This window comes from Elaeis guineensis, chromosome 1, assembly GCF_000442705.2.
Source record: "Elaeis guineensis isolate ETL-2024a chromosome 1, EG11, whole genome shotgun sequence".
Classification (NCBI taxonomy): Eukaryota; Viridiplantae; Streptophyta; class Magnoliopsida; order Arecales; family Arecaceae; genus Elaeis; species Elaeis guineensis.
This window is the reverse complement of record NC_025993.2, coordinates 172,074,226-172,097,774: the sequence shown is the minus strand read 5'-3', so window position 1 is coordinate 172,097,774 and position 23,549 is coordinate 172,074,226. Positions and strand designations below refer to the sequence as shown.

At 40.9% G+C, this 23,549-nt stretch overlaps 1 protein-coding gene across 1 annotated transcript; it reads right to left on the bottom strand.

Moving 5' to 3' along the window:
- Positions 1-8,124: 8,124 nt before the first annotated feature.
- LOC105039591 (protein SUPPRESSOR OF MAX2 1-like) lies at positions 8,125-12,297 on the bottom strand. The gene is made up of 3 exons (XM_010915786.4): positions 10,870-12,297; positions 10,060-10,360; positions 8,125-9,975 (listed from the first exon to the last, which is right to left on the bottom strand). Exons 1-3 carry the CDS (start codon positions 12,114-12,116, stop codon positions 8,344-8,346), a joined length of 3,180 nt encoding a protein of 1,059 aa, XP_010914088.4. The 5' UTR covers positions 12,117-12,297; the 3' UTR covers positions 8,125-8,343.
- Positions 12,298-23,549: the final 11,252 nt, after the last annotated feature.

Here is a 23,549-nt window from a genome sequence, read left to right as displayed (position 1 = left end):
TAGAACGTATCTATCGATTCACATGAATAAAAAATTTAGAGTCGTCAGAAACACATTAATCTTCTTTATCTCTTAAGAAATTATTTAGATAAGGCGTTTACATATATTGCATATAAGCTAGGATCGGTTCTCATATTCACAAGCTAGATTATCTTCTCTATATAAAATATATGGTTGACAATTAGCTCAAGAATCCTAGCAAAGGCTGTATCAGTGCAGGAGTCATGCTTCTTGTCTTTTAGGAAGTAGTATAACAGACTGCTACCAACCTTTTAGGTTGAGGTAGCATGGCTATAGACTTGTTTAAATCATAGAATAAATTGACTTAAGATAAAAAGAAAGTACATGATAATTTCTATTTTAGTTTTATATTTACACACACAGACACACGTATATATCTGGGTTATCTGTCTTGCTTTTTCATTTGTGAAACATTTCTGAGGATTTTTCAAAAAAAAAATGAAAACTCTCTCAATGTTTTGAAAATTGCCGCATACTGCCACCCAATGCCATACCGTTGTTGCGGTCAGATAATCACTACCTCTTGTTTGCACCATCATTGCCGTTGCCAACGGCCGTTGCCACCGCAATCAAAATGAGTACCAAATAAATTGAGTTTTAGTTTCAAAACAAACGAAACTAATTCTTGTTTTCATGTAATAAATTGAAGGCTGAAAAATTAAAATTACTGGGGGAGCATTGGGTAAGTCCTCAAGGACCTCATCTTCAAACTAGGAGTGTAGTTGCTAAACCTCCAGTGGATGCTCCTGTTTGGCCTCAAAAGATGCCTCGACTTCTTTGGCCTCCCAACGCAGAGGCAAAACCCACTTCCTCACCCTCCTCAAATTGGCGGACGGAAAGAACCGGAGGATTACTAGGCTAATTCTTTGATTTAGGCTTTGCCCTGTTCTACAACTCTTCATCAAGTCATGAAATGAGCATGATATTCTTATTCAGAGTAGGTACAATTGTTGTCATGACCATGGTAGGTGACATCGAGGTCGTAGAGCCAAGGGTGACCAAGGAAGTGAGTCAAATTAAAGGATATGGGGCACTTTGGTCATTAGCCCAAGCGACTCGATAGGGTCTAGGGTCTGGGATGGACTCGAACTCGAGTTTGTCCACGAGCTCTTTGAGGTCACATTGTTGGTGCTGCTGCTGTTGACGATGACTGTGATTGAGTATTCCGGTAGACAACGTGAAGGTGGAAGATGCTGTTATTCCTCCAAGATGATGTTATATGCCACCAATCTTGCTTCTGTTCTTCCCCGGAGGGTAGCGAGGACTTGATGGATTGCCATGAGCTTTTGAGGCTCCATTGTTGGTACTGTCGTTGATCATGATAGTGATCGAGTATTCTGGTAGACAACATGAAGTTGGAAGATGATGTTATGCCTCCAATCTGTCTTCTGTTCTTCCCAGGGGGCAATGAGGACTTGACGGACAACAAGGCTAGCTGCAGAAGCCATCCTAGTTTCCATCATTAATATGAAATCTATAATCTTGTGGTTCCTCAAGTTTGTCATTAGCTAGAGTAGACTTTGGCTCTTTATCTTCTTCATCATAACCTTCAGATATCTCAATCTGCTCTTCACAACCTGGTTGGTAGTAGTTGAGAGTTCAGGTTGGACACTGCATAGCAATGTAACCAAGCACTTGAAAAACTAAATAGAGCTCTTGCTTAGTGGGACTTGTCGTGACCGAGTCCTTCGTCCTTTTGGCAATAGGCTTAGAGGCACCGCTTTTGTGAAAGTTGGTGGGGGGGGAGGAGGGATGTATTCACTTGGACTGTGACAAATCAAGCGCATAAAGAAGCAAACATTGGGCCATCGGTGGCCATTTGGTGGTCGTCCAAATGGCACAATAGACTGTCAATTATTGAGCGACAAGTTATTGGAGTTGCCTCAAAGTCTTCAAGCTAATCGATTTTAGAGTCGGCGTTTTTTGTTGGTTGGATTCATGGTCAGTGACATTTGCTATTGTGGCTAAGCTCTTGCAAGGTAGATTTCCTTGCCTTCTGAGAGCTGCTAGCTACTGCTAGCTTTAAATGGTGGAACTAGCTAGGGCTGTCAAAAGGTTATGATGGTGAGCTTATGGCATTAGAAAATTACTGATAGTGAATTCCAAGCATTGGGTGGACTACCATTGCTGAGATTGATGCTTGTAGGGTTACAATCATAGTGGGTTGGGATTGTCAGATGATACTGATGGTGTCTAGCTTGCCATCAATAAGTTTCTGATAGTAACTGGTTGACCGTCAATAATCTCGGAATACATGAAAAATCTGGCTGCGAGAAACCCAAGTTGGTAGCAAGAATATAGGTTTCAGATGTGTGAACCACTTTACCTTGGCTGGGCATGACTACAAGAGCGAGTTTGCAGCTAGGGTAGTGGGTGTGCTGTAAAGGATACCCGTGAGTGCTTGGCAGGTTGGGGTCGAACTAGTAGAATAAATCCAAAGGGGACCCAAACAATCCCTCAAACTGCCTTAGCTAGATAGGATAAGGAGTAATAATTGCTCTTCAACTTACAGAAGTAAAAAAGTAGCAGTCAGAGGAAGAATAAATTTCGACTCCAAGTAGTACATCTTATGTATCCCCACTTGAAAATAGAATTGAAAGTAGCAGGTTTTATTTATTTATTTATTTATTTTTTTGGGTAAAAGCAAAGCCGGTTTTACAATAATTAATTTCTTGTCCAAATAAGATTTTGAAACAAACAAGAAATCAAATTCTTGGCAAAATATAAGAATCTCAAAAGAAAAATTGTCAGCAAGAAGAAACTAAAAATAATCTCACTCCAACTCCAGAAGATTGACACGGGCCGGAGGGCCTAGCATAAGCTTCAGAGTTCCCTAGTGGAAGGCCAAGCAATCATATACAATTAAAACAAAACTTAAATATACAATTTGGAAAACAATTATAAATTTGTAAATCAAAGGATAAGGGTTTATATGCTAAAAAAGAAACTAGAAAAAAGGATAACTAATAGTATATAATATATGCGCATATTTGTATTGTATAATTTCAACTTCTTGGTTTGATCTATTAACTTGATGATAATTAATTAAGGACATCCTACTAACATGGCTGCCACCATCATGTCTACCAATCAGTGTTGATCATAATCGCAGGTGGACCCTCACATTTAAATCAACCAAGATATGGGCGATCTATGCTACAGACGGGATGAAAAGTCCTCTCTAAGTGATACAACGCATATGGACTTCAGGAGTCATTATACAAATCATAGTACGTCATAATTTAAGTTAGGTCAAGCAACATGTAGGGTTTGCTTATTTAAAGCTCACCGAGCTTGGACATCAAGCATTGATTCTTGAATGGGCCCTCCCAATCTAGACCAAAGAAATAGTCCCCAAGAGCTTTCTAGGCTAGGGAATGTACAACTCAATCCTGGACAAATCGCACGCTTACTGATAAAAGTGACCGTGCATGTCAATAGCATTTAGCGTCTGGACCTTGCATGATTGTAACTAATCACAACATGGTTTGTATCAAAAAAAAAAAAAAAAAAAAAAATCACAGCAAATTAATGTTGGTTCATTGTAAGAAAATTTTCAGCAGAACTTCCACTTTGTTTCACTTGCATATCTAGTCACATTGCTTCATTTTCTCAAACTCAACTCCCCCAACCAATATGAAGTAACTAATTAAGAGAAAACGACACTCGATCGAGCTCAGTAACCATCACATGGGCATCGATCGACAGGGCTAGAAGTTGAGGTCGTCGATTTTTAAATTCCGAGTCATTTTGGTGTAACATCCATTTGATCCACCCTAACATTTTTCGCATTGTCCCAGTCATTGATGATGGGTGATCCATATTCCAAACAAATTACTCATAGGTCTATGCCATGCTATCCCCCATATATATAGCACAAACATGTTAATGTTTACTGATCGAACATGGTAGTGGAAGTCCCCACGTTCAAGGATGGAAATGTGAAAGGAGGAAGGGGAAATGGGGCAAGGAGAAAAGGCAATGAATGGAAGCACATGGAAAGTGGTTGTGAGTGGGTCCCTTCGCTTTTTGGTTTGATAAAGCCTCAAGAGAATGGCTTGTCTTGTTTGATAGCTCCGAGCTTTTAGACTGTTGTGTGAGAAGGCATCCTTTTTTAACTACTCTCCGATGCATTTAGTGAGTGGTCACGGTCTCTCTCTCTCTCTCTGTGTGTGTGGGTTGGCCCAGCCTTCACGGCATTGGGATGGCCGGTGCCCCCATTTCAAGCATTCGTGATAGTGAAAAGGGAAGGGATGTAAACCTCCAGACCCATCCTACTTTTGCGCTCTTCCCTCAGATATTTAGGTACATGAACATGACTCTTGATGCAGAAAATTGCCTGTTTTAAAAGGGCACCTTTCATATGTGAGCCATGTACCACATATTGTGTGGAAATATAATGTCAACAGTCACATGGATTCCTGTACTCTTCTCTCTCTTGTTTTTTTGATAAATTAGATAAATTAAATCAAAAAAATCTACATAAATCTACCGGGGAGCCGACAAATAAAATATTTATGAACAGATCTGAAAGATTTATGATTGGCCATATATATAGGATGCCATTCAATTAGCTGTACTATTTGATCTCTCTATATGTGCAAATCTTCTCTTCTGGGTTCATATATTACGAAGGCATTCATGACAACCACACTTGCATGCCCCATTCACCATAACAATCCTTCCACTGTCATTTTCCCGTACAAAATTTTAATACTAGTGGTTCTGGTATTTAAGCTGAGCAACTATTTCGTGATGTGGATTTGGAAGCTGTCTCCATTAAAAGCCAGTGAGAACATGTATAGATCCTCTTTAAGAAATGCAGTCAATCAATGTTAGAATTGTAGACATGAATTGCAATTTGGAGGGGATCATAAACACTATGGGATCATCAACAGGTTCTACCAAAGCAGGACAACTGATTTTGATGTTTGAACTACATATCGACATCATGTCTTGCGAGTAGGAGAAGTGGCTACAGAAAAATATAATGGCAACGTCACCGGACCCATGAGCAAAGTAAATTATCCAATCTACAGGACCAAGCTCCATAGCCCAAGCAATTATTAACCAGGCATATATTTCATTTCATCTGAGTCCCAACATGCTGTTAAGGTGAAACAAGTCTGAATCAAAATGACTAACTTGCCGAAATTGACCACATTCTTTTAGCAATTTTCCATTCAAGATTGGCATGGATGTCATGATCGAGTTGCAGACAATAAGTTTCGATTGTTAGAAATAGCTATCTCAATGGTTGGCAATCTCTTGATATAGGGTCCCAACCTTGAAATAAAGAAGACGATGGGAATGATCTCAACACAATGTTTCAGTGGCATTAACAGAACATTAAATGTCTTCAATTATTCATTCAGGACGTCCAAGAGAAGCTGACCGTGACAACTTCCTACTTCCCATGCAAACTTGATCAACATATTTACTCTGAAACCCCACCATGCATGGACCCAACATTGGAAAGCCCGAACATCATCTCTTAGTTGCAGAGTCCTCACATAGTTATTATCTCTCTCTCTCTCTCTCTCTCTCACACACACACACACACACACACTTAAATGTGAGAGTATGGGTTGATCGAGGGAGGATATCCTCCTTAACAAGTATTAATCTGTGTATGTGGAGAGAATGTGCAAAAAGGCAATGGTGTCTGACGTAGTGGTGTTCGCATGCCAATAGGTTTTTGTGGGGAAGTTTGTTGCGTTTTACCTAGTCCGAGAACTCTCAAGTAGTTACCAATAGTGCGCACCCATTTTGGCCTTGTTTCATATTCCCCAGACATCCCTAAATTCTCGAGAATGGTGCTATCACAACCCAATACTCCCCTTTCTCTTAAAGCTTGTCCTTCATGAGGCCAAGGGCCACCTTGATGGACTTCCTTTCATTCTCTTCTGTGCAGTCCACAACATGTTATTCACGGTCTTATACCAACATTTTATTAATAACATATTAGTTGGGTCACTAAACCTACATACCAGTATAATTAATATAATCCTACATTACTCATGAATAACTCAAGGGGAGGAAAAGGAGACACTCTCCCATGTTTGAGGCCTGAAAGATAGACATTGGAGCTGATATATTGTAATTCACTTGGTTCGAGAGGAAAAGGTGAATCTTTGCAGGCCACTCCAGCCAGTGGGAAGAGAGAGATAGGATTAGTTAGTGCCCTTCTCCACGCGGGATCCGTACGTGAAAAAAGAAGAGACGCATGCAATTGCAAGCGCTCCCTTTTTGGCTAGGTATGGAAGAGCTAAGCACTTTTTGTCTTGGCTTCATCATTGTCTCTAATTTAAAGATGGCATTAGGTTTATGCTTTGGGCTAAAAGCCTGTCACTTTTTTTATCGAGCAAGAATTGATATTTTACTGGGAATAGCTGATGGTTAGAGGATAGAAACTTTGAGAAAAATGTTAATTCGAGCTGGGGAAGTAGCTCTCGTAAAGAGGTGAGTGGAGAAGATGCAATAACTTGAGAGAGGATATTGTACTTCCATTATGAAGCGTATAAATGGGGAATGCCGCAAATGAGGTGCTCCTTGAAGAAAACTGCATAAAAATCATCCTCCACACCATCTTCTTTGTATGGAGGTAGGACATGTGAGATGCCTAAAAGAACATTGTTAATCATGTGTCTTTGAATTTTTTTTTTATCTGTCCATATTATATTTTGGATTGAGAGAGTTAGACACTGGAATAGAAATGAGAATGAGCAACTCTCATTTTTTTTTTCTTTTCTGATAAGATGGATTATTCATACCTTTCTAGTGTGAATACATCCAAAAAAAATTAAAAAACAAAATATCTCTGTAAGGTCTACGGGTCGTAGAGATATCGGTCTAACAAAAAGATCCAGAGTATTTTACAATAAAAATCACAATCCAATCTGCTGTCGTGTTCGTCTCCCGAAAGATATGTCTGATGATGAGGCATGCAAGCTCGACAATAGCATCGATATGTCGCGTAGCAGAAGGTGGCAGGTAGCCTCCTGTATACTCTATTGGATTTAGGTCACGACAATGGTCGAGTCACCTTTGATAATCAGATGATTGGTATGAAAGTTCCATCGAGCATAGGTAATCTTGATCCATGCCGCACTAAGCTCTACAGTAGGGATCGAGTGACTTCCACTTTAGTTATTTAATTAGGGAGAATCCTATTTTCATTCTCATTCTAGGAAGATATGAGTAATGCCCCAATCCTCCAAAATTTAATTCTGATTTGCTTCCCAATATTCAAATTCTATCTATCAAGGTTATTTAAAAAATTGATTTTCTAAAATTTTGTTAGTTTAATTGATTTTTTAAAAATATTTCAACCAATAATTTTAGTTTTAATTTTGATAAAAAAATAAATATATCAAAAAATATGATCATGCTGATTTTTATTTCAATTCATTCGAATTCCAATACCAATTTGGAGCATGAACTAAATGCACCCTATATATAACTCATTATTTATGTTAAGTTAGTAGTCTAGTTTTCTCGTTATGCATTTTGATCTCTTGTACCATAGTTTGAAAATCTTGATTTATGAGTGCATCGGTTAGAAAATGCCGTACATTAGAAAAAGTAATGGGCATAGCTTCAAGCAGATTTTGTGTGCGTGTGTGTGAGAGAGACAGAGAAGCTTCAAGCAGTAACAGAGAACCTATCTGGTCTGAAATTTGTGTGCATGAGCGAGAGAGAGAGAGAGAGAGAGAGACGGTTGGGGTTTTGAGATGAGTTAGAAGCATGGACGTCAAAGAATATTTTGATGGGCCAAATGGGAATAATTACCTCCAAGGTTCTGTTAAGCAATCCACAGGAACAGGATCCACTTGGTTAGGATGTCACCTATTAATACTGTTTAGGCCACATGACAGCAGCTTTCGTGATTGATAGCTCCCAACCATCCAATCAATCAAAATTTTCCTTACCCACCATTCAGGTCCTAATCCAAGTACCATGAAGAGAGAGACATGTCCTTAAAATAATCCAAAAACCCGACATGGGATCTTGCACCAGGATTAGTCTCGTTACATCCACCTAAATACCTACATTGCAGACAGCAGGATCCCTCTGTATCCAATGTGCATAAGAGACAGGAAGAGTTAAAAGTCGTGCCATTTTATTATTACCCATCCCACAGACCAATCACTATAATATTGGACCAGTGATGTTTAAAATAAATAATACACATAAAAATAAGCTTCCTCCAATCTATATCCTAATTCTAAACTATATGACTTAAATTTCCCCCTCCAAACCTATTCTCCTCATATATTTACAAACCGCTCCCTTGCAAACTTTATAGCTCAATCATGCCCTCTACAACCCCTCTCCATGGATCATCACTGAGCTCGGCAGCAGATCCCCGGCAGCATTACACCTTTGCACTCGAACACCAGTCTTCACTGATGATAACCTCACCGTAGCTCCGTTCTTCGAACTGTTCTTCATTTGTTGAATGCTGGGAACCAACACCCTCTCTGCCCACGCCTCAAATGCGGCAGCGGTGGCTCCGGTGAGCCAAACTCCGCCGACCAATTGATCGAGTGCGTCTTCATCGACCTGTATGGATCGCCCGTCGCCCATGATCTCCCTGAATTTTTTGGAGATGGATTCTGAGATCCTCCTCCTCATCGGGCTGAAGTCAACAGGCTTGAACATGATGGCATTGTCGACCAATTCCATCAGCTCTGCCGCATTTGATGGTGTCGAACACCTGACAGCAAAACGTTCTGCCTCGTTCTCATGCTCCACCGTGAGGTCACTGGAATTCCGGGAGCCCTCACAAGCGTCGTCATCAGTGGCAACACCCAAATTCAAGTCGAGCGATAGGCCAAGTCCAGCGGAGTCTTTCCTCGCTTTGGTGTTCCCTTCATAGTTCAGTAACCAATCCGCTCGACGCTTTCCGGTCTTCCCCCCTATGGAGAACTCCAGCTGCCACCCTGAATTTACCGAGTCCAATATCTTCTCCTCGCACCGGAGAAGGAAATCCTGCGAGCTCTTGAGTTCTTCAGGCAACCAATTGGAGGTGAGGAGAAAGATGCCACCACCCAAACTGACCTCCCGGCCGTAGGAGTCCGGGAGCCGACCTCTTTCTATTGCTTTCTTGATGGTTCCCCGTGCCAGTGTGTCAGCATCGTCGATGTCCTCTAGCACAAAGACGGCAAATGGATTCCGCTTGATGGCTTCGGCGAGCCGGTCCAGCGCCGTCTTACCTCGGAGGTTCATGTTGGATTCTCCATCATCGCCTTCGGTTCGTGGGCTACCGAGATGGATGGTGATTGGTCTCGTGTCAAATACTAGCTCAGACAGGGCATAAGCCATCTTCCTCTTCCCAACCTTGTCAGGGCCGAGAAACAGTAGCCATGTATCCGCCTTGGGTCCAAGGCCACGCCGTTTCCCATTACCGGACCTGCACTGCATCACAGTACCGGCGACCGAAGAGGCCGCCTCAGGCTGCCATTCAATACACTCCATCAGGCCCTTGAAGAGCCTCTTGAGAGAATTGGTGTCGGAATTGCCGCCTATTTTATCTCTTGGTTGGTCGGAGATCAGATCCTTCATGCACCCTGGAAAGTCTTTGACACGCTCTCTACGAGTTACCTCCAAGGAGTTACTGAGAGCCTTCGACTGCCCGAGAACTAGGTCGGTCCTCACCGGGCTACCGGGTGGGCTCATAGGGCGCTCTGACGATGAGTTTAGCTGAAGGTCGGGATCGCTGCTCATCCGAAGGGGGTCGATGCTTCGAGGAGAAAGCGTTAATCTTGTTTGGAAAGTTTGTTGGGGACGAACACTAGGGGTATTTGCGCTTAGCAAAGGAAAAGTGGGAGCCAAAGGCCTCTCTGTGGTGGCGGCCAGCAGGTGGGAGTTCCGATGAAGGCGGACGCATGTCACATGCCATTTATTCAGCAATTCTTCATTCCTCTGCTTCCTGAGCTCTTGCCCCTTGGTCTGTCGATAAAAAACTAAGCTTTAGAAATCTTTTAACAGATGGGATTCATGAACATGGATTAGAGTGTCGCATCGCATGCAAACCTGAGGCTGGTCTGATATTGTCTTCGTGCAATTGGGTGTCCCAAGCTGCAACCAATGAGGCAATGCCTGCCTGCTTTCTGGTCTGGATTCAGAAGACGACTTCTCGAACTCACTGGATACGAGCTTGGCGAGCTCACGCTCGTAGTTCTCTGTGCAAAGTTTGCAGAGGCTTATTTGGTGAGAGGAATTGGTGCGCTCAGGAGGGCGACATGGTGGGATGTTATCCGGGCTCATGGCCTGGAAACCCTTCAATGGCGAGAGAGACTCGACTGAGCTGCTTAGAATTCCATTGCCCCCAAACCTAAAACGTCGCATTTGAAAGATATACTAAACTTTGTAAGCATCATGCTTCTCTTGGATTCAAACGAGTGAAAAAACAGGGGAAAAGAAGCAGTGTAGAAAAGTAGTCTAAAAAATTTGTATTCTATAATTGACCAATGAACAGTAAATTGTTTCCTAATACTATTAGGTTCATATCCACAACCAAATTTGGAAGGACCTGCACTGCTTCTAGTTATATTTTTCTATTTTTTTTTCTCAAAAAAAAAAAAAAAGAAAAAAGAAAAAAAATCCGGACACTAAAGCAAGGCCCTATATGTTTTGATTTTCCTTTTCCCTCTGTGATGTAGGATTTCTTGTTCCTTCTTTGAGATTGAGCTAACAAAAGCATCAGCTAGCAACTGAATCCATTCGACAAAAATCCCGGTAATTTTCAAGCAGCAATAAAGTAGAGATGAAAGCCACAACCATGAATGAACTAAGGGCTAATGAAGAAGATCAAAACAGGAAGCGAGTGCAGGAAATTCACACCTCGGGAACAAGCCGGTAAGCACCGATCTTGGTGCAACGGGCACGGCCTGGAGGTCCCAGTCAACCTCCATGGAGGGAAAGTAGACCTGGCACCTCAGGTATGTGGCGCATGTCGCCGTCCCGACAACCCACACCCGTCCGCCATTGCCGCCACCTTCTCCAAACCTCTGCAGAAGCCTCCCCATCTCCGCCACCACCTCTCGGCTCATCTCCGAAACGACCTGCCGCTGCTGCAGCTGAATTGGGCCTGAGCTGACCGACTGCCCGTATCCACCAGGGCTCTCCACCAGCCATTTTAGGTCCCCCAGATCAAGAATCACTCCTCCCCCGCCATTAATGGCGGAAGCCTGGATCCGGGCTTCGACCAAGCCACCCAATTCCCTGATCTTGGAGGGGATCAGGGATCTATCCGAGGAGGAGAATTCCCTCTCCAAGGTGATGACTTGGGCCAACAGAAGAGCTGGCAGGGTATGGCTGCCAAGCTCCCGCCTTTCGATCATCAGCAGAACCTCTCTCTTCACGGCGTCCGGGTCGGTGTCCCCAACGAGGACGGGATTGTGCTTCTTGGTTCTTGTCAGTATCTCCAGCACCTTCTTCACCTCCTCCCTCCTCTGTGGCTGCTGCTGCTGCTGGAGGCGGGGGCTGACGTAGAGGTTCCGGGAAGGGGGGAGGGCGCCGGGACTCAATCCAAAGCCGGCGGCGGTAGCCGTGGGGGAGGGGAGGGAATTGGCGACAGGGGAGGGGGAGGTGAGGGACTGCTCGATGGCGGCCTTGACGGCGGGGCTGGAGAAGCTGGCCTCACGCATGACGCGGCTGACGGAGGGATCGTCGAGGATGGAGACGACGAGCTGCTCGAGCTCGACCTTGACGGCGAGGAGAGGGGCCTGCTGCTGGTCGGGGCAGCCGCGGCGCTGGTGCGCCTGGGCGCGCTTGAGGGCGGCCATGAGGGCGTTGGAGAGCGGCGGGTCCGAAACGGGATCGGCGCCGGATGAGGCTGGGAGGCGGTCGAGGGCGACGGAGAAGCAGAGCTCGAGGGCGCGGCACTGGAGCGGGTGGGAGGAGAGCGGATGGGAGCGGGCGCAGGCCTGGCGGAGGAGCCCGGTAGGGGTCGCCAGGAGGGTGGCGGCCACGTGCAGCGGCGTCGTCTGGCCGTGTCGCCTCCGGGACGCCTCCGCGATGGCCCGGTTGAGCACTGCCGCCGCCTCCGTCGTCAGCGTCTGCTGGATCGTTGCCAGCCCCGCCCTCATCTCTCTCTCTCTCTCTCTAATTCTTCTTCAAAGAAGTAAAACTAAAAATATATATATGTTAGATTTTAAGGCTGTAGAGAAAGGTGGCGAAAGATATGGAAGGATTCATTCATCATTCATTTTGCGGGGGTTTTCTTTTCTTTGTTTCTATTATTTGAGGAGGAGGCAATAGAGAGGAGGAGCTAGGGGAGGCGAGTGGGTGTCCACAACAGTGAAACCAGGAGGAAGAACGAGAAGCGCGTTTTTTCTTTTGTTTTTTTTTTTTTCCTCCTTTGTTTTGGAGAGCTTGGGTGGGGGTTTGTGGGGAGAGGGATGACAGAGAGAGGAGGGTGGGGGTGAGATGGTTTGAGCGTGAACTAATGAGAAAAGGAGGGGGAAGAAGGAATATGGCTGTGGAAAGAGAGATCGCTAGAATATCTGTTTGGCTATTTATGAGACAACAGGCCTTCTCCCATTTCTCCTCCCTGTTTACCCTTCCCGATAGTTCTGTTCAAACATTCTAATATTTAAAAATATAGAAATTTTTATATTTTCCATCAATTTTTTTTTTTTTTAAAGCTTTTCTGTACAAAAAAAAAAAAAACTTCTAGTTAACTCCTTTTACTTTTAAAGAAAATATAATCTGAGAGAAAAATTCTCAATCTCTCCTATTAATTTGTTAAATTAATTAACCTTTTTTCCAATTATTAGTCTCTCACAACCTTATCAATCAGTCACTCAAAGCTGACCCACAATTGACTACGAATCTCTGCTTTTTGCTGCCTGAAAAAACGACACCACATCACCCTCCCCTCACTTCCAATCTGCCTTTCTTTCCTCATGCCTTCTCTTCATAAAAAATAATAAAAAAAAAGGTTAGCTTTTATCATTACTTTTCTAGTTTTCAAAACTATATTATTATTATATTAACTTTCCCATCCAACAAATTGTTTAACTTTACTGTCTCATTTCTCGGTACTTTTTTCTTTTTTATTTTAAATCTAATAGATATAATGTGTATTATATTTTTTTCCGTACTTTCACGTTTCACTAAAGTTGGCGAAAGACAAAGCTAGAGGAAAGAAATCATCAGCATCATTATTCGCAGTCCCACGGCACCATAACGCGCACGCCCGCCCGCTTTTTCCTCGCTTCCCCCCTACGCGTCTCTCGAGTCGTTGGGTGGTGTGTAAAGGCAGCAGCGAGTTCAACCAATTCTTTTCTTCTTTATTCCGAATCCATCACTGGCCTTTCACTACAAAGCCAAAACACCAACCTTCGTTGCCACTTTCCCTTCTTGCTCGGCCTATTTACTCTGTCCCCACGAAAGTTCCAATTTTCAAATCATCTAATAAGTAATAACCAGATCCAACAACTTAATTAGCTACTATAGTAGCTATTGATTAAGATGGATGATGGCATTTCTTATGAGCAAGGTAACTAGGAGAAAACGATTGCTGGACTCATAATTAGGCTGATCGATTTGATTCTTTTGGTGCCATAGAAGATTGCTTGTCTTAAAACTCAATTAGCATTGATAAGTATAAAATTGATGTTTTATTTTTGATTTTTGATGGAAATACTTAATTACATGTTTTTCTATTCTCAGAGAGTAAGTGAATTTGAATATGACAGAATAAAAATCATATGGGGCGGGCATTGGAGAAGAAAATAGGGGGTGTGTTTTTTATTTTGCGATATTTTTCCTAGTGTTCATCTTAAAACAAAAACCTAAAAGTCCGATACTTCTACTAATAGAGTTGTTGGTCTCACGATTTAAAAAAAAAAAAAAAAAAGTGCGGCATCCTCTATATTTGTCTTCAAGCCAATCCCATCCTCTTCTTCATCAAGCCATCTCTCCTATTAAGTCTTCATTTTTCTTTTGAGTTTCTTTCTCCTCCAAATCTTTTACTCTTTTCTAGAATCTTTTGCACTTAAAACTTCATGAAATCTCAAAAATGATATGCATATAATTTTTTATATTAGATAAGGCTACGAAACTATGCACTATATACCAATATTGATGAACATCATATTTTAAAAATTATATATTGACTCATCTTAAAATATATATTGGTTTGCTAAATGACTTAATTTGCTTAGTATATATCACTTAGCCATGTAGTACATACTGATAAAAAATATGTTTTAAAAATTATGTATCAATTTATCAAAAGATATATATTAAATCACTGCTAACTGGATATATATTAAATTTGTAATATGTATCGGGAAGTCGATGGCCTCATATCATCTAGCCATTTAGTATGTATCGACAAATATAATATTTTAAAAATATATATCAATTTACTTGAAGATATATATTAGATTGTTAGATGACTAATTTGCTAAGTGTGTAGTATTTGATCGTATATTATATACCGATGAATATCATATTTTAAAAATAATATATTAATTTATCTAATTATTTATATTTGATTTGCTAGATAACTAATTTGTTTAGTATATATCATCTAACCATATAGTATATATTGGTAAAAAGTATGTTCTGAAAATAAAAAAAAAAGAGGACAACATATGTAATTTTCTGTTGTGGCTAATCTCCTGTTGCATCCGTCGTCGGTGAAGAGCACTTGCAAAACGAAGTCCACACTGATCAGAATTGTGTCCGACAGGGACCCTCCAATGCTTAAGTCAGTGGGAAGTGGTGAACAACAGATGAAGAATATTTGAAATGACAGAATCTTCATCCAAAATTATCTTACCAATGCTATTCATTTACCTTCCCTTTATAGATGATTCAGATGTAACTGTCAAACACATGGTCTCACTTTTTATGGCACTAAATTATCGGACCATAATCATAGAGTTAATGGGCTATTTATGCCCACTAATGATCGTGATATGTAGTTGATAACCGTTCATAATGGTTAGATATGTAGATTTCGCATATTCCGACATCATGTGATCGTGAGAAGATAAGCCGACTATATGTTGGTAGTCGTGAAGATCCGAATAAGCATCGATCGATAACTATGATATGCCAATAGTCATTGATTGGATATTAACTTAGTTGTTGTGGTTGTCCGTTGATAGTTGAAAATAGCTGACCGTAGATCGGTCAACTGATTGTCAGTCGGCATGCTATATTTATGAAGCCGATCCATAGTCGGAATCGAGGGTCGGTTGAATTGTCCCAACAGTTACCCTCCACTCTCAAGTTCAAGGTGGCCTGATATGCATGTTATCACGTGTCTGTCACGTTGGACGAAGGAAGTTGTTACGTCACGTGCTGCTTCGAGCCTCGATTCAGATGCTGGCATTAATGATTTTTTGAAATACGAGAAGTCTCCAGCTATTTTATTATTTCGATAATTATAAAATCATCATTGGACTGTCATTTCGGAAAGATAATTCGATGTCTGAAGAATCCAGACGATTTGATTCTGACTAATAGATCTTATCCACGTATCCAAATGCCATTGGCTCTGTGTCATTCATGCGGATAACAGTGAGGTGGTATAATTTGGAAGCAGGTGCATCGAACCATCCGACCAACGGTCGGTCTTGATGTCGTCATATGTCGACATCTGAAGAGATCCTAATTTAACTGATTTCATCCAGACCGTTGAAGGGTCCTATATATATAAGTCGCTTTCATCCAGACTTTACTTTTGCATTTGTTGCCTCTCTGCAACAGAAGGTTCTGCTGCTCCAATACTAGAAGCTTTTTGGATTCTGTCTTTCGCACCATCTTTGGCTTCAGATCGAGTTTTCCTTCCTTCTCTTAGGGTTTTTCACTTAGAATTTTTTTTTCTTTTCTAGTTTTTCATTTTCGATGGCCAGTAAGAAGGCTTCATCTTCTCGGGATAGTCAGTCGGAGAATTCGACCGACGACTCTCTTTCGGATATGAAAATAGAAGTTTCTTCCTTTTTCAGACCCAATGTTGAATGGCTTCGAAAACAGTATCGTATCCCGGAGCAGTATCAGCTTTCTGCTCCTGGTCCAGACGGTCAGGTGAACTCTCTTCTTCCGAATCAGATCATATTTTATGTCGAAGACCTTCAGACCGATCTTCAATTTTCGATTCCAGAATTCATCTGGAATCTTTTTGATTACTATGGTCTTTGTCCTGCTCAGCTGGCTCCAAATTTCATCCGGTTGATCATTAGTTTTGCTTTGTTATATCGACTTATCCCGACCGAATCTCATCCTTCTCTATTTCAATCTTTCTTTATTCTTCATCCTCATCCGAAGGTCAAAGATTGGTGGTTCTTCAATCCGAGGAAAGGCCTTTCTTTTATCTCTAGTCTTCCATTATCTATTCATGGATGGAAGAACTAATTTTTTTTTTGTCTCTTCTTCTTCTCCCTGGAGCTTTACTTCGTGCTGGGGTGATCCAAGAACTGACCCCAATGAGAACAATCTAGTGGATGCCAATGATCGAAAAGATTTTATCTGACTGAAAGACATGAAAGTTCCATCGCAACGAGAGCTGATGACCGAACAAGCTCTCTATGATGTCGGACTTGGTTTGATAACTTCCTTAGATATAACATAGTTGGTCATTTTGCTTTTTCTTTTTGTTTGTTTCTGAATTCTGTACTGATCTTTTTTTTTGATTGTAGCTATACAGACAAGGGTCTGAGTTTCAACTGCCGACAATTTGCTTGTATGCTGCCAAGAAGAAGCAGCAGCTGAAGTTGGACCTTTTCGACCGTCGAAAAAGAGTCGGGTCGCTACTCCATCGGTACCGGTGAGAGAATCCAACATTCCGTTGGAGACAGTTTCTGAGCCGGTCTTAGCATTGTCAGTGCCGACAATGCTTCTTCCGACTGAGGCACCATTTGCTGAAGCTGGGATGGTGAGAGATGAAGGAACTATGGCAGAACCATCGACGGCTCCATCAGCGGGGGTTCAGGCCAGATCGATTGCGATCGAACCTCAATAGTCTGCGGCTGCACCAGCTGTTCCTCTAGCAGAACGATCTCGAACGTAGTCAAGTACTAATTTTTTGATGGTCTCAAGTGCGCGACTGCCGACTAGAGATTGGAGAAAGGCTCCAACAACTTCGACCGATAATGGATCGTCTGTGGGCCTCTCCATGCTCTTCGACATCAGGATCTCCGAAGGTGAGTCGGCTTTGGCCAATCCAGCATTAGCCAAGTGAATCATTGAAGCTACTCTTCTCCCAACTGATAGAGAGAACTCGAAGAGTCGGACGTGGCCAAAATATTCTCTTCCTTCTATCCGATGATACTTGGGATAATTTTTCGACATTCCCTCTTTTTTTTACTTGACTTATCTTTTCTTTTCAGTGGGCACACGATATGCATGCTTTGGAGAGCAGATATCGAAAGATCGTCGACTTTCGTCAGTCTTGGATGGATAAGGTGATGGCTGCCAATGCTGAGAAGACTGCTGTCGTCGAACAACTTCAGGCGGCAACTAACGGGAGGCAAAGCTTCAAGAAGAAATCTCCCGTCTGACTGCCAACCTTCAGTCTTCTAAAGTCGAGCTTGAGTTGGCTCATCAAAATATTACATCTCTCGAATCTCGGATCAGGAGTAAGAAGCACTCTATCCATCGGCTCTGGAGAGAAAGGGATGGATGTATTGAAGAGCTGGAAGCGAAACGCAGAAGGCATCGGACCATCCTGGAAAGGCTGGCACTGATCGATATTAAGTCGGCCTCTACAAGAGCTGAAGCTGAGTCGGTGAGGGATGCCCTAAATCTGACCGTCGAGAACTTCAGGAATGCAGAAGAATTCAAGAAAGAAATTTTCAAAGGCGAATTTATTTTCTACTGCATTGGATACGAGGACGGTCGAGATACGGTCGGTAAATTATATCCGGACTTGGACTTGAGCAGCATCATTCCTCCTATCTCAGAAGAAGAAACTGCTGAACAGGGAACCATGCCAGTCAAAGATGATGCATCGACTGCACTAGGACCTGCTCTAGCTACCGAAGCTGTGCCGGAGCAAGATGACGAAGAAAACGACTGGTGATCAATATAGTATTTTTATTTTTTTAATTAAATTTTGTAATTAGATTTTGGTTCAATTTTTGTAACTTTTTCTTCAATGAATGAAAAGAAAAATTTTTAAAGTACAAATTCTCTCTTCTTTTTGTGTACTTTTAATATCATAGAATCATAGTCGGATAACCGAATACCAATCAGCGAATCAAATGTTCAGTAATAACTGTTGTAGCATTTATCCGTTAGTCAAATATATATAGACATACTTTATCTTTTAGGTATTTGGATAGATGGTGATAAGTCGAATATCCTTCGACTAATCGTAGTCAAGTCGATATGTCTAAATATTTGATAAACGATGGTAAGCCGAATATCCTTCGACCAACCGTAGTTAAGTGAGTATGTTTTTGATTCAGTCGGGATTGAATCGACATAATATTCTGCTTAGTTAAAATTAAGTCGGTATAAATAGTTATTCGACTAAAATTGATTTTTACGATAAAAATCTAAATATAGTCAGTGTGTCGATTTTTACAGTAAAAAATTGAGATACAGTCGATAAGAATTGATCGTTTATTTATCGGTCTACTATCATTTTATAGTTGGTTGAAGCTTTCATAATTTTGAAATTCAATATTTCATTCTGAACATTGTACATATGAACAACTTTATTGATAATACATTTTCAAATTATCAATATTTCAAGTCTGAAGAATAGTTGTTTCATCAAGAGTTTCTAACTGATATGCATCCGATCGAAGTGTCTCAGTTATTCTGTAAGATCCTTCCTAATTTAGAAATAATTTTTTTTGATCTAAAGGTTTTGAGACTTCTGTCTTTCTTAGGACCATATCTCCTGGACGGAAGATCTTCTATTTAACTTTTGTATTATAATATCGGACTACTCTTTGTCGATATGTTGTAATCCGAATCTGAGCTTGCTATCAGATTTCTGGAAGTAAGTCTGGATTAGCTCTCCGATATTCTAAATTGCTCGGTTCATTGTATTGTTCCACCTTTGCTGATGGTAATTCAATCTCAAGTGGGATCATTGCTTCTGTTCCATAGGTCAGATTGAATGACGATTCTTCCGTTAGTATGCGAGGAGTTATTCGATATGTCCATTGGATCGGATATAGTTCTTTCACTCAGAGGCCTTTAGCTTTATTCAGTCTGATTTTGAGATCATGTAGGATTGTTCGGTTGGTTACTTCTACCTCACCGTTAGATTATGGATGGCCGACTGACGTGAGCTTGTGCATAATGTGATATTTCGCACAGAATTCTTTGAAGTTCTGATTGTCGAATTATTGACCATTGTCAGTGATGATGGTGTGTGGTAGATCGAATCTGCATATGATTGACTTTTGAATAAAGTTTTTCATTTTACTTTTAGTGATTTATGTCAGAGGTTCAGCTTCCACCCATTTGGTGAAGTAATCAATGGCAACCACTATAAATTTTCTCTGATCAGATGTCGGAGGGAAATGATCAAATATGTCGATTCTCCATTATGTGAAGGGCCATGGTGCAACAATTGATGTCAGCTGACTGATCGATTGATGCTGTATATTTGCGTACTTCTGACATGGTTCATATCTTTGAATGAGTTCAGCTGCATCTTTCTTCATGGTGAGCCAATAATATCCTTGTCGTAAGACTATAAGCCAGAGATTTATCTCCCAAGTGATTTTCACAGATCTCTTCATGAACTTCTCTGAATGCATAGTCAGCATCTGCTGGTCTCAAATATTTTAGTAAGAAAAAAAAATGACCTTTTATAAAGTTGGCTATTCATCAAAATATATTGCGAAACCGTCCACCTGAGTTGTTTGGCTTCTGAAAGATCTGTTGGTAGAGTTCCATCAGTCAAGTAATGGATGATCGGGTCCATCCAATTTGGCCCATCATTGACTTGTAACATTTTTTCGACTTTATCAATGCTTGGCTGTTCGAAGCATTCGACGAATGTCTGACCTAGCGAGTTAAATGATGTAAGATCAGCTCGAACATTTTCTGTTCTTGGAATGTGAGAGATCTCAAAAGATTTTAAAGTTGATGTAAGATCTTTTACTTTCTAAAGATACTTCATTATAGCGGAATCTTGAGCTTCAAATTCGCCCTTGACTTATCCGATAATCAATTACGAGTCAATGAAGACCTTCAGGTTGTCGATGTCAATCTCTTTGGTAATCTTCAAGCCGACTAGGAGAGCTTCATATTCGGCTTGATTATTTGAAGCTTTAAAATTGAATCGAAGGACATATTTGGTTATAATCCTTTCAGAATTGGTGAGGATGAGACCAGCTCCATTGTCTTGTGCATTGGATGCTCCATCAATATGTAGCATCCATACCAATGTGGAGTCAGACTTGAAAGTTTCAACTGATTTTATTTTGTCATTAGATTCATCCTCAGGATTATTGTCTGGTATAGTACACTCGACGATAAAGTCGGTCAAAACTTATGCCTTCATCGATGAACGTGGACGATATTTTATATCAAACTCACTGAGTTTTATTATCCACTTTGTTATTTATCCTAAAGTATCAGGTCGGTATAAAATCATCTTCAACAGCTGATCTGTCAAGACAACAATGAAATGTGCTTGAAAGTATGGGTGAAGTCGCTGCGCTGATATGATCAGGGCGTAAATCATCTTCTCCATCCTTGAATATCTTATTTCAATATTATGAAGTACCTTGCTAATGTAGTAAATAGATCGTTGAATTCGATTTCGATTTTCATTCTCTTGAACGAGTACCGAACTAATTGCTTCTGTCAAAGTCGTTAAATAGAGATATAAAGTTTCTTCAACTTTTGATTTTGTAAGTAATGATGGAGATGCCAGATATCTTTTCAGATCTTCGAAAGACTGTTAGCACTCGTCCAACCATGAGAAGTCGTTTGCTTGTCTCAGGATCTTAAAAAAGGGCAAACATCTTTTTGCCAATCTTGAGATGAATTGGCTGAGTGCGGCGATCCTTCCATTAAGCTGTTGTATCTCTTTCTTGAAGCTTGGATGCTTCATATTGATGATAGCCTTTATTTTCTAGAGATTGACATCAATTCTTCGTTGTGACATAAGAAATCCAAAAAATTTATCAGAAGTTACTCCAAATGCACACTTGGTTAGATTTAATTTCATCTGATGTTGTCAAAGTGTGCCGAAGGTTTCTTCCAAATTTTGAATATAATCAGAAGTTTGAAGATTTTTTACCAACATATCATCCACATAGACTTCTATATTTCATCCGATTTGTGTCTTGAATATTTTGTTGACTAGTCGTTGATAAGTAGCTCTGGTATTTTTTAAATCAAATGGCATTATTTTGTAACAGTAGATGTCTTTGTTGGTTATGAAGGCTATGTGTTCCTCATCTTCGAATGTCATTCAAATCTGATTATAGCCAGAAAGACATCCATGAAGTTTAAGAGCCGATGCTCCAAAGTCGCATCAATTAGTTGATCAATCTTCGACAAGAAAAAGCTGTCCTTTGAACAGACTTCATTTAGATTTGTATTCATCGATATAAATTCTTCATTTTTCATTAGCTTTTTTCACCATCACCATATTAGCGAGCCAATCGAAATAATTAGCTTTTCTGATAAAATTAGCCACGAGGAGCTTGTCAACTTCTTCGTCAATGACTTTCTATCTTTCGGAAGCAAAAGATCTTTTTTTTTGTCTCACCGGCTTAACTTTTGGATCAATGTTTAGTCGGTGGGTTATTATCTCTGATGGAATATCTGGCATAACAGTAGCCGACTAAGCAAAAATATCAGCATTCGCTCTTAATAGATTTATTAATTATTGTCGCTCTGAATCAGGCAACTGCGATCCAATTTGGATTGTCTTCTCAGGATCTTCTTCTTTTAGTGGGATGGAAACCAGTTGCTCGGCTAGTTCATCTCTTTCTTCATTTTTTTTGGTCCAATTTATCAACGGACAAAGAGTCTTCAGATTAATTATTCTGTGTGGAGACTAGAAAGCAATGTCAGATGAGTTGTTGATCTCCATACATCTCTCCGACTTTGTTTCTTATTGAGAATCGGATCAATAGATGATATGTTGAGATTACTGCTCTCAGGATATTAAGTCCAGATCATCCGAGTATGGTATTATAAGTCAAAAAAACTTGGACAACTGTGAATGTCAATAGAACAGTACTTTATTATGGATCTATTCCTGCGGTTAATGGGAGAGTGATTTCTCCTTCTACAGTAACTGCATCTGTAATAAAATCGACTAATGGCGTCGAGACTCTTCTAAGTCGATCAATCAATAGTTGCATTCGAAAAAAAATTGAATAAAAAAAAATATCTGTTGAGCTTTCATTATTAACTATTTTTTTTTATATCATAATTTGCTATCGTCGTCGAAACAACGACAGCATCATCATAGGAAATTTGTATTCTCCGAATATCATCTTTCGAAAAAGTAATTACATTATCGAGTCGTTGTTTCTTCATCGACTCTTCTTTGGAAGTTGCCCTCCAGCTCTTTGATCGCCCAGAGATCATGTTGATTACTTCCGCCATTGATTGACTGTTGATTGTCTCCTCAGCTTACGGCTGAAGTTGTTGGCCGGTGGGAGGTTGAGTTGGACGATCTCGTTGAAATTTCTCGAGGTAGTCTCATCAAATCAGGGTCTTTATCTCATCTCTGAGCTAGATGCACTGTTCGATATCATGACCATGATCACGATGAAACTAATAATATTTCTTTCTGTCACGGCTCCTCGATGGCGTTTTCATTGGTTGGGGGTGTCGAAGATACTCCTCTCCTTCGATCTCTATTAAAATCTCTGCACAGAGAGTAGAAAGAGGAGTATAGGAGTCATATCTGTCATGACTGTTTGGCTTTAGACTCCGTCGTCAAGGTGAAGCTCGCTTATTGGTAATTGACTTACTTGATTCGGCTGGAGCTTCACTTTTCTTCTACTTTTTTTTGACCTTTTTCATCTGTTTGGCATCGATCAGAAGCACTTTCGTCTGCACGGATATACTTATATGCGCACTCTAAAAGATCAGTATAGGTCCGGGAGAGAGTCTTGTTCAGAGAATAGGTGAATCTGGATCTCCTCAGACCCCTCTTCATGGCCAATATGGCCATATCTTCATTGAGATCTCTGACCTCAAGTGTGGCTGTATTGAAACAAGCCACAAAATCTTTCAACATCTCTATCTCATCCTGCTTAATAGAGAAGAGATTGTCTAATGTCTATGGCACCTTTCGGCTAGTGCTGAAATAAGTCACGAAAGAATGCTCGAGCTGCTCGAAGGAGTTAATGCTCTCCGATTGAAGCTCAGAGTATCAGACTTGAGTAGCCTTCCGAATAGTCACCAGAAAGTCGATGCATAGGAGGGCGTCGGTTGTCCCCTGAATCATCATGAGCGCCTTGTAGCTCTCCAAATAGTTGATCGGATCGGTGGAGCCGTCGCATGGCTCCATTTACGGTATCTTGAACCAAGATAGAATCGGTTCATCTAGGATATGCTGAGAGAGA